The sequence below is a fragment of the Colobus angolensis genome, unplaced genomic scaffold (assembly GCF_000951035.1).
Source record: "Colobus angolensis palliatus isolate OR3802 unplaced genomic scaffold, Cang.pa_1.0 Scaffold36, whole genome shotgun sequence".
Classification (NCBI taxonomy): Eukaryota; Metazoa; Chordata; class Mammalia; order Primates; family Cercopithecidae; genus Colobus; species Colobus angolensis.
The window spans coordinates 8,362,535-8,374,577 of record NW_012116932.1 but is presented as its reverse complement, the minus strand read 5'-3'; the positions used below and the strand labels follow the sequence as shown (position 1 = coordinate 8,374,577).

At 43.0% G+C, this 12,043-nt stretch overlaps 1 protein-coding gene across 2 annotated transcripts in view; it reads right to left on the bottom strand.

Moving 5' to 3' along the window:
* Positions 1–11,733, bottom strand: part of LIPH (lipase, member H) — a 55,081-nt gene extending 43,348 nt beyond the window's left edge. For both annotated transcript variants that reach the window (XM_011953387.1, XM_011953388.1), the window contains exon 1: positions 11,543–11,733. In XM_011953387.1, coding sequence (XP_011808777.1) covers positions 11,543–11,591 — 49 coding nt within the window. In that variant the 5' untranslated portion in view covers positions 11,592–11,733. The remainder of the gene's footprint in view (positions 1–11,542) is intronic.
* Between the last annotated feature and the right edge of the window lie 310 nt (positions 11,734–12,043).

The window sequence follows — 12,043 nt, the reverse complement described above, 5'->3', positions numbered from 1 at the left end:
TTTTTTTTTCTTGTTTGTTGAGACAGGGTCTCACTCTGTCACACAGGCTGGAGTGCAGTGGCACGATCACAGCTCACTGCAGTCTTGACTTCCTAGGCTCAAGCAATCCTCCTGCCTCAGCCCTGAAAGTATCTGAGACTACAGGCAAGTGCCACCACACCCGACTATTTTTTTTTGAATTTTGGTAGAGATGAGGTCTTGCCATGTTGCCCAGGCTGGTCTTGAACCCCTGAGCTCAAATGATTCTCCTGCCCCAGCCTCCCAAAGTGTGGGATTATAGGTGTGAGCCACCCCACCCAGCCACATTTGTGGATTTCTTTCTGGTTTTGGTGTTTTATTTATTATTATTATTATTTTTCTTTTTTGAGACAGAGTCTCACTCTGTTGCTTAGGCTAGAGTGCAGTGTTGTGATCTTGGCTCACTGCAACCTCCACCTCTCAGGTTCAAGCAATTCTCCCACCTCAGCCTCCCGAGTAGCTGGGATTACAGACGTGCGCCACCACGCCTGGCTAATTTTTGTATTTTCAGTAGAGACAGGTTTTCGCCATGTTGGCCAGGCTGGTCTCGAACTCCCGACCTCAGGTGATCTGCCTGCCTCAGCCTCCCAAAGTGCTGGGATTACAAGCGTGAGCCACTGTGCCTGGCCATATTTGTGGATTTCTTATATGCAAATTTATTCATCACCCCAAAATCAATACTTGAGAAACCTTTTCAGTCATTCATGGACATGTGTAGAATGGCAAAAAAATTGTGTTGCCTGACATGCATGATCTTGGCTGAGGTCAGAGAGAGCAACACTCTGCCTTCTTATTTGCTTCAGCTCTCATACTCTAAACAGGTATCCTTTTCATGGACACCTAGGTGACAGTCACTTAGTGCCACGTTTTTTGCTTCCTGTGCTTTTTCTTTTTTCTTTTTCTTTTTCTTTTCTTTTCTTTTTTTTTTCTTGAGATGGAGTTTTGCTCTTGTCGCCCAGGCTGGAGTGCAGTGGCGTGATCTCAGCTCACTGCAACCTCCACCTCCCAGGTTCAAGCGATTCTCCTCGCCTCAGCCTCCTGAGTAGCTGGGATTACAGGTGGCCACCACCACGCTCCGCTACTTTTTGTATTTTTAGTAGAGACGGGGTTTCACCATGTTGTCCAGGCTGGTCTTGAACTCCTGAACTCAGGTGATCCACCCACCTCAGCCTCCCAAAGTGCTGGGATTACAGGCGTGAGCCACCATGCCCAACCACTTCCTGTGCTTTTTCTTGGTTATTTCACTGTTTAAAATGGTGTTCACTCATAGGTTTATTGCAACAGTATTCACAATAGCAAAGATATGGAATCAACCTAAGTGTCTATCAACAGATGATTGGAAAAAGAAAATATGATGTACATATACAATGGAATACTATGTACTCATAAAAAAGGATGAAATCATGTCTTTTGCAGCAACATAAATAGAACTGGAGGCCATTATCTTAAGTGAAATAACACAGATGCAGAAACACAAATACTGCATGTTCTCACTTATAAAGGAGAGCAAAATAATATATCTAGGGCTGGGCATGGTGTCTCACGCCTGTAATCCCAGCACTTTGGGAGGCCAAGGCAGGCAGATCACTTTGAGCTCAGGAGTTCAAGACCAGCCTGGGCAACATGGTGAAACTCCGTCTCTACTAAAAACACAAAAATTAGCTGGGCATGGTGGTGCACTCCTGTAATCCCAGCTACTTGGTAGGCTGAGGCAGGAGAATTGCTTGAACCTGGGAGGCAGAGGTTGCAGTGAGCTGAGATCATGCCACTGCACTCCAGCCTGGGCAACAGAGCAAGACTGCACCTCAAAAATAATAAATAAATAAATAAATAAATAAATAAATAAATAAATAAATAAATAAAATGGTGCCCAAGCATAATGCTGAAGTGCTGTCTAATGTTTCTAAGCAGGAGAAGGCTATGATGTGCCTTATAGAGAAAATACATGTGTTAGGTAAGCTTCATTCAAGCTTGAGTTAGAGTGCTGTTGGCCATAAGTCCAATGTTAATGAATCAGCAGTATGTATTAAATCAGAAGCCTTTAAACAGAAACACACAGAAAGTTATGTGTTGATCCACTGACAAAAATATTGTGACCAGAGGCTTGCAGAAACCTAACCTTGTACTTCCCCTAGGAGCAATGGTTCAGTATTTGCTAAGTCAGTGTTTGAGGCCACTTAATAGGACATAACTAACACAAATAACAAGAACAGGCTGGATATAAAAATTATCTTCTGGAGTCATGCCTGTAATCCCAGTGTTCTGGGAGGCCAAGGCAGGAGGATTGCTTAGAGCCCAGGAGTTTGAGACCAGCCTGGGCAACATAGCACGACTCCATCTCTATTTTTTTGTAATTATCTTCTGGAATCATACTGCTCCAGTTATGTAGTTTTAGTTCTATAAAGTACATGTCCATTGCTCCCTGAGTCCTTTTCCTAAGCTTCTCCCTTCCCCCCTAGGTGGCTGGCTCTTGCCGTCATTTTTTTTTTTTTTTTTTTTTTAATTTGAGGCAGAGTTTCTCACTCTTGTCTCTCAGACTGGAGTGCAATGGCATGGTCTTGACACACTGCAACCTCCACCTCCAGGTTCAAGCGATTCTCCTGCCTCAGCCTCCCATGTAGCTGGAATTACAGGTACATGCCACCATGCCCAGCTAATTTTTGTATTTTTAGTAGAGACGGGGTTTCACTGTGTTAGCCAAGCTGGTCTCGAACTCCTGACCTCAGGTGATCCACCCGCCTCGGCCTCCCAAAGTGCTAGGATTACAAGCTTGAGCCACTATGACCGACACTCTTGCTATCTTTTCAAGGAGGGTTCATGGTTAATATAATCCCTAAATTTGTTTGTATCTGGGAATAAATTCCTTAGCCTAAATGATGACCTGGCTTTGAACCATATTCTTTCCTTCAGGAAAGATCAATATTCTATTTTCTTGTACTGAATTTCACCCTGGAGAGTTTTCCTCACTTTTTTTTTTTTTTTTTTTGAGATGGAGTTTCACTCTTGCCACTCAGGCTGGAGCGCAATGGCTTGATCTCTGCTCACTGCAAACTTTGCCTCCCAGGTTGGAGCGATTCTCCTTCCTCAGCCTCCCCAGTAGTGAGGATTACAGGTGCCCACCACCATGCTTGGCTAATTTTTGTATTTTTAATACATACGGCATTTCACCATGTTGGCCAGGCTGGTCTCAAACTCCTGACCTTGGGTGGTCCTCCTGCCTTGGCCTCCCATAGTGCTGGGATTACAGGCATGAGTTACTGAGCCTGGGCAAGAATTTTCTCCTTTTTATATCACTGCGTTTTTCTTACCACATTCCTGAAGCATTATTTCCTTTTTCCAGAAAAACTCCCCACTGATGTAGAAGCTCCAGGATAATTAATCTGTTCTACCCATTGTATTCTCAGTGCCAAGAACAGGGCCTGGTTCAGAGTTAGCATCAATAAATGTTGCTTGAACAAATGAATATCAACATGTTAGCATGTTCTGCAGAGACCGGATCCTCCAAAGTGTTGGAATTACAGGTGTGAGACACTGAACCCGGCCTCATTCTTTAAATATTCATTTCTCTTGGTATTTCTGAAGTCATCAGGTACTTGTATGCCTTCAGAAAGCAAAACCCTTTTGAGTTATTTTATTGTTATGGTACAAAGTCAAGGTTGTTCAGAGGTAGTGCAACAGAGCACATATAACCAGTGACCACAGAACATGTTAAACTGGTTTTTAAAGCTTAACTTCTTCTATTAGAGTTTATCTAAAGCAGGAGAAATTTTGCCTGTCCTTTTCAAACTACTCTGAAATTCAATTATTCTGAAATACCATTTCCTGTTGACAGTTGGAAAATTACAGTTAGATGAGTGGTGTTTCCAATATACTTTGATAAGGAATTCAGACTCCTATTTAGAACAGGCATGATTATCATTTATTCCCTTCTATCTCTTAAAAGAAAAAGAAACATATCCAGGTAGGATACCAGGGCAATCTGACTGTAACTTCTTTAGCATAACTGTGCCTGAGATGTTTTCTTGCAATTTAATGCATGTTCTTCTGCAAACCAAATCTGACCATGCCCATTATATATTCTCCATGGCTACTTTCCTGCTCTAAAGGCAGAGTTGAGTGGTTATGACTAACGGTCCATAAAGCTGAAAATATTTACTATCTGTCTCTTTACAGAAAATGTTTGCCAACCCTAGTCTAATGTCGTAAACACAAATACAGGCCAAGTGTGGGTGGCTCACACCTGTAATCCCAGCACTTTGGGAGGCCAAGATGGGAGGGTCCCTTGAAGGGAGGAGTGCAAGACAGCCTGGGCAACAGAGTGAGATCCCATCTCTACAAAACAAAAAAACAAAACACAACCTTGGAAAGAGTGTGAGTTTTGGAGTCAGACCTAGGTTTGACATCCAACTCCACTGCCTATTAGCTATGTGACCTCTGGTAATTAATTGCCTAACCTCTCTGAGCCTCAGCTTTGCATCTGTAAAATTATCATAATAGGCCAGGCATAGTGGCTCACGCCTGTAATCCCAGCACTTTGGGAGGCTGAGGCAGGCGGATCACTTAAGGTCAGAAGTTAGAGACCAGCCTGGCCTACAGAGTGAAACCCCATCTCTACTAAAAGTACAAAAAAAAAAATTAGCTGGGTGTGGTGGCACATGCCTGTAATCCCAGCTACTTGGGAGGCTGAGGCAGGAGGATCACTTGAACCCGGGAGGCAGAGTTGGCAGTGAGTCGAGACCCAGTCACTGCACTCCAGCCTGGGTGACAGAGTGAGACTCTGTCTCAAAAATAAATAAATAAATATAAATAAAAATACAAAAATTAGCCAGGTGTGGTAGTGCACACCTGTAATCCCAGCTACTCTGGAAGCTGAGGCAGGAGAATCACTTGAACCCAGAAGGCAGAGGTTGTGGTGGGCCAGGATTGCGCCACTGCACTCTAGCCTGGACGACAGAGTGAGACTCCATCTCAAAAAAAAAATTTCTAAAGCTCAGCATGGTGGTGCAGGCCTGTATAGTCCAGCTACTTGTGAGGCTGAGGCAGGAAAAACACTTGAGTCCAGGGTTCAAAGCCTGCCTGGGCAATATGGCAAGACCCATCTCTTTAAAAAAAAAAAAAAAAAAGAAAAGGCTGGGCGCAGTGGCTCCTACCTGCAATCCCTGCACTATGGGAGGCCAAGGGGGGCAGATCACGAAGTCAGGAGATCGAGACCATCTTGGCTAACACGGTGAAAACCCGTCTCCACTAAAAATACGAAAAATTAGCCGGGCGTGGTGGCAGGCACCTATAGTCCCAGCTACTCAGTAGGCTAAGGCAGGAGAATGGCGTGAACCTGGGAGGCGGAGCTTGCAGTGAGCCGAGATTGCACCATGCACTCCAGCCTCGGTGACAGAGCAAGACTCTGTCTCAAAAACAAAAACAAAAAAAATTCCCGCCCGGTGCTGTGGCTCACACCTATAATCCCAACACTTTTAGAGGCCAAGGTGGGAAGATCACTTGAGCCCAAGAGTTCAATACCAGCCCAGACAACAAGGCGAGACCCTATCTCTACAAAAAATCAAAAAGTTAGCTATGTGTGGTTGCACGTGCTGGTAGTCCCGGCTACACTGAGCCTGTGGCAGAAGGTTGGTTTGCACCCAGGAAATCAAGGCTGCAGTGAGCTGTGAGCTGTGATCACACTACTGCACTTCAGCCTGGACAAGAGTTAAGACCTTGTCTTAAAAAAAAAAAAAGAAAAGCTGCCTATGCTGTCTCAGCTACACACTCAGCTCTGGCTTCTTAGCTTCCACCTCATTTTGGAGGAATTAATTTTATTTCCCACATTTCTGATTGGGAGAAAACAAACCTCTTCAAAGAGAGGAGACTCCTCATTCATATCCAAAGAGGTATCTGTGTAAAAAGAAGACAGAATTGTAGACAGAGGAGAGGAAGTTCTGAGATTCTACGATAGTCAATAAGCAAAGGTGGGAATTGTTTGAACCTGGGAGATGGAGGTTGCAGTGAGCCAAGATCGCGCCACTGCACTGCAGCCTGGGTGACAGAAAGACTCCGTGCCCAAAAACTAAGGTATCTCAGACCTGTGGTTGATGAAGGTGCCTTGGACCCTTTGGTCCACTGACCTCCAAACTTATATGACAGAAGTCCTACATGACAGAATTTCACGTCAATTTCATGTCCTACATGAAATTAACCTTGACATGTAGTGCCCAGTCAGGAAGTAAAACAGCCCTGACTCATACTGCTTTTTAATCTGGAGTTTTGCTTTCTAAGGTGTGCTTGAGCTTTCTTCCCCTCCACCCCGCCCCCAAACATGACAGATGTGTATTAATGACTTCTTTAGAACAGAGGTCCACAGTCAGGTTTACTGACTTGATGCTGCCTGAAAGTATTTACTGAAGGCAGGGCACGGCAGCTCACGCCTATAATCCTAGCACTTTGGGAGGCTGAGGAGGGTGGATCACCTGAGTTCAGGAGTTTGAGACCAGCCAGGCCAGCCTGACCAACATGGTGAAACCCTGTCTCTACTAAAAATACAAAAAATTAGCCAGGCATGGTGGCAGACACCTGTACTCCCCAGCTACTCGGGAGGCTGAGGCAGGAGAATCGCTTGAATCTGGGAGGCAGAGGTTGCAGTGATCCGAGATGGTGTCACTGCACTCCAACCTGCGCAACAAGAGCGAAACTCCGTCTCCAAAAAAGAAAGAAAGAATTTACTGAAACCCAGATAAAGATTAAGAGATACATTTTCAAGTATTCTGCATGGTTGGCAATGGATGTTAGTATCTGGGAGCTCATTACGCGTTGATGCCAAAATGTTCACAGTAACCTATGCTTGAGCACACTCTTACGCTTGCCTGAAAACACTGTTCCAAAGGAATTTCCAAAAGTCCAAGAAATAAAAATCTGAAGTTTTTTTTAGGCCAGAAACTTTGCCTTCCTTGTGTTAGAAAATGAGTTGGGGCCGAGTACAGTGACTCAAGCCTGTAATCCCAGCACTTTGGGAGGCCGAGGCAGGCGAATCACCAGGTCAGAAGATCAAGACCATCCTGGCCAACCTGGTGAAACCCTGCCTCTACTAAAAATACAAAAATTGGCAGGCTGGGCACAGTGGCTTACGCCTGTAATCTCAACACTTTGGGAGGCTGAGGTGGGCAGATCACAAGGTCAGGAGATTGAGACCATCCTGGCTAACACAATGAAACCCCATCACTACTAAAAATACAAAAAATTAGCCAGGCGTAGTGGCGGGTGCCTGTAGTTCCAGCTACTAGGGAGGCCGAGGCAGGAGAATGGCATGAACCCGGGAGGCGGAGCTTGAAGTGAGCTGAGATTGCGCCACTGCACTCTGGCCTGGGCGACAGAGCAAGACTCAGTCTCAAAATAAACAAAAAAAGAAAATTAGCTGGGCGTGGTGGTGGGCACCTGTAGGCCCAGCTACTTGGGAGGCTGAGGCAGAATTGCTTGAACCCAGGAGGCGGAGGTTGCAGTGAACTGAGATCGCACCACTGCACTCCAGCCTGGCCGACAGAGCAAGACTGTCTCAAAAAAAAACCAAAAAAAACAAAACAAAACAAAAAAACTCATCCTAGGCCGAGCACGATGGCTCACGCTGTAACCCTAGCACTTTGGGAGGCCGAGTTAGGTGGATCACCTGAGGTCAGGAGTTCCAGACCAGCCTGGCCAATATGGTGAAACCCCGTCTCCACTAAAAATACAAAATTAGCTGGGCGTGGTGGCACATGTCTGTAGTCCTAGCTACTTGGGAGACTGAGGCAGGAGAATCACTTGAACCTGGGAGGCAGAGGCTGCAGTGAGCCAAGATCGCGCCACTACACTCCAGCCTAGGTGAGACAGAGCAAGACTCCACCTCAAAAACAAAACAAAACTCATCCTGAGCCAGATTGTGAAAGAATTACAGTTGGACAGGGTCAAACCTTGTAAAGCATTTGTTTCGCCAGGCGTGGTGGCTCACACCTCTAATCCCAGCATGTTGTCAGGCTTAGGCAAGTGGATCACAAGGTCAGAAGTTCAAGACCAGCCTGGCCAAGATGGTGAAACCCCATCTCTACTAAAAATACAAAAATTAGCTGGGCATGGGGGCGAGTGCTTGTAATCCCAGCTACTCCGGAGGCTGAGGCATAGAACTGCTTGAACCCAGGAGGCGGAGGTTGCAGTGAGCCGAGATCACGCCATTGCGCTTCAGCCTGGCAACAGAGCGAGACTCCGTCTCAAAAAAAGAAAAAGAAAAGAAAATATTTGTTTCTTTTTCACCCTGGGCAGAGACAGGCAAGAAGCATATGGGCAGATTGCCCTCTTGATTGGAAGGATATGTCTGCTTTTAACCACTGGCTGTATTTCTTTAGGATGCAACTGAGAAAATAAACGAGATGCCAGATTTTCTCATTCTCATTTCTGAATCATGTGCATAAATATGCACATTCACACCCCCTCATTCACCTTTGCCAACTTGTTAGAGAAAGATGAGTCACCATACAGGAACAGTTCTAAATCACTCTAGAGGATTACAAATATCTGAGGAAATAATTCTGGTTTTGGCACTAAACACTTTTCTCTGGGAAAATATCTACCTAGTTTTACAGTTGCTAGGGCCAAAATATTGATAGCAGAGTAACTTTAAAAAATACTTACATCAAGCAGCCTTAATTTAGAACAACATTTTAAAACCTATGTTTGTTGTACCACCTGTAGCTGAAAAACCCTGAGGGCTTGTTAAAAATGCAGATTCCAGGCCAGGCACAATGGTATGTGCCTGTAAATTCCAGATACAGACAGGGTGAGAAAATTTTTGAAACAGGGTCTTGTTCAGCCAGCTGAAGTGCAATGGCTACTCAGAGGCACAGTCATAGCTCACTGTAGCCTCCAACTCCTGGGCTCAAGTGATCCTCCCGCCTCGGCCTCCCCAAGTGCTGGGACTACAGGTGTGAGCCCCTAGGACCAACCAGAAAAGTGTTTAAAATGCAGATTCCAGGATCTCACTCCAGACCTACTAAGTTTGGATTTTTGAAGGTGGAATGCATTTTAATCAAGACCTCAGGGGATTCTAGTGTACTTTAGTTTGTTAGCTGTTGCTTTGTTCACTGGTAAGATTATGGCAAACATTCCTAACATGATTTCACAAAGATTAGAAAACAAAACAAAGATCTCTGAAACTGAATGACTTGTATCCTTGGGATTTCTGAAGTTCATTTTAATGCTTAGTAATTTTTGGACTGCAAGCAGAAGGGAAAAACAGAAAGTGCATGCATTTGAGATTAATAATGTCTGCTACCAGATGAATATTATCCAACACCCTCCCTAATGAAAGTTCCAAGTTTATGGTTTCCTAGACACTGAGAAGACTAGAATTAGCTTTCAGCTATACTATTTTTTTTCCTTCAACCTACAGAAGTTTATTCTTGTGTGTCTCTGTCTGCTGGGATTCTATCATGCAGCAGTGACAGTCTTCTAGAATCATGTAAAACAAGACTTTACGTCTGAGAAGATGCTAAGGAAAAGGAAGGTCACAAAAAAATTAAGTTGCTGTTTTTTCAACTTTATAAATGGAGATATATAATGAAAGACTGGAAGAAGGTACCCACAAGCCATCTCATGTTTTTGTGTTAGGGTTGGCCCTGACCCACTTAAGATACCTCTACCTTTATATTCTTTTTTTTTTTGAGATGGAGTCTCACTTTGTTGCCCAGGCTGGAATGCAGTGGCACGATCTTGGCTCACTGCAACCTCTGCCTCCCAGGTTCAAGAGATTCTCCCGTCTCTGCCTCCCGAGTAGCTGGGATTACAGGTGCATGCCACCAGGCCCGGCTAATTTTGTATTTTCAGTAGAGACGGGATTCACCATGTTAGCCAGGCTGGTCTTCAACTCCTGATCTCAGGTGATCCGCGCGCCTCGGCCTTCCGAAGGGCTGGGATTATAGGCGTGAGCCACCGCGCCCGGCCATTTATGCTCATTTTTTTAAATTTAAAAATGATAATAGGCTGGGTGTGGTGGCTCACGCCTGTAATCCCAGCACTTTGGGAGGCCGAGGTGGGCGGATCATGAGGTCAGTAGATTGAGACCATCCTGGCCAACATGGTGAAACCTCCTCTCTACTAAAAATACAAAAGTAGTCAGGCGCAGTGGTGCACTCCTGTAGTCCCAGCTACTTGGGAGGCTGAGGCAGGAGAATCACCTGAACCAGGGAGGGAGAGGCTGTAGTGAGCTGAGATCACGACACTGCAGTCCAGCCTGGGTGACAGAGTGAAATTCTGCCTCAAAAAAAAAAAAAAAAGATAACAAACATGTACTTTAAAATGTCAAATTCTCAGTTAAAAATATCATCATTGGTATGATTTTAACTTACTAGAAAATCAACTTCAAAACCATATGTAAAGAAAAACTTATAGGCCAGAAATCCTAATACTGTTTTTCCATTTCCCTTCCAAACTTCATTCACATGCATACATACATGATTTTAACATAGTTGTAGTCATAGTTTACCAACAAATTTAAGTTCTACTTTTTCTACTTGGCGTTACTTTAAAAATGTTTGCTTATTTCTGCATAGCATCAGAATTAGTTTAAAGGCTACTTTAAAAAAATTAAGTTGATATACTGTCTTTTATCCATTCCTGTATGTAGAAACATTTTGGTTATATCTAGTTTCAAGTTACTGCAAGTAATATAGTTAGACTTATCTCTGCATAGGAGGCTTTTCTCTTTTAAAAGTTATTCATTTAGAATAAATTCCCAGCAGTGGTTTTACTAGCTTAAAGTACATGAACATTTTTACGGGTCTGAATATATAACATATTTACCCTTTGCCCGTCAAAAAAATTATATCAACCTTCATTACCACAGCTATCTGAAACAAAACTGAATACTTAAAAAGGCTGCAAAGTGTCGAATTTTATTTTTTTAAGCATTTCACTTTATTTTTGTTACATTATCAGGTACATTATGGTTTTAATTTTGATTTCCTCATTATGATTAACAATTTTTAAGTTATAAGTATGCCAGGAACCATTCCAAGTAGTTTATCTATATTAAATTATGTTTTCTCTAAGAATAATTTAAATAAACTCTCGATGTATGAAAATATAAAAACCAACCCTCGATATATTAAATACAAGATAAATTTTTATATTTCCAGAAAATAAATCATCTCATTTCACAGAACTAGAAAGGCACAGATAAATAGGCTACGAAAGAAAATAAGGCTTCTAGATTTTTCAGCAGATTTGATTGTTGTGCATCAGAAGAAATTAATTTGAAGACATAATAGCTTCTTCTATTATTGAGAAATTTTTTTCAGGATTAGAAAGTTCATCTAACCTGTATCTTTTTTTTTTTTTTTTAAGGAAAAGCTAAGGAAATGATATAGGCTTCCTATACCTTTTTCCTTAAAAACGACTCTATGGAACTTAAAAAGTTCACTGAAGGAAGTGGAATGATGACATGCAAAATGACAACACAACTAATTCTATTTTTTAAGCAGTTAAGAAAACCAGTTAGTAAATAACCTACCTGATCTTGCCAAGCACATCAAACTGATGAATAAGTAGAATCTCAACATATGGAAACTGGAGAGATCGTGTGTCACATTCACAAGAATGATTTACTTCGCAGAGGCTTAAGAGTTTCCACTGCGGGGTTTTGCTCACAGTGAGCTCAGACGACTCAGAGGTGTGGTGACAACAGGAAGTTCCCTAGGGACTGACTGCAGGCAGTCCCAACCCTTTCAGGATCTTTGACTCCTCCTCTTTTCAATAAAAGGTCAGTTACTATCTACTTTATACAATTTTATGCATATCTTAATATTATAATCTGCATTTGCAGAATGACGAGTTCAGAATAGTTTCATTCTTTGTGGGCGGTTTATTAGTTGTTTGGCTTGGTGTGTTGAAATCCAGTGTGACTTGAGATCTTTTCCCCCTTGGTTCCTGTGAATGAAATAACAATTCCAGTTTGTATCTGTTGGCCTGTGTATACAAAACCAGTTTTTACATTAATTCATACACTCATTCA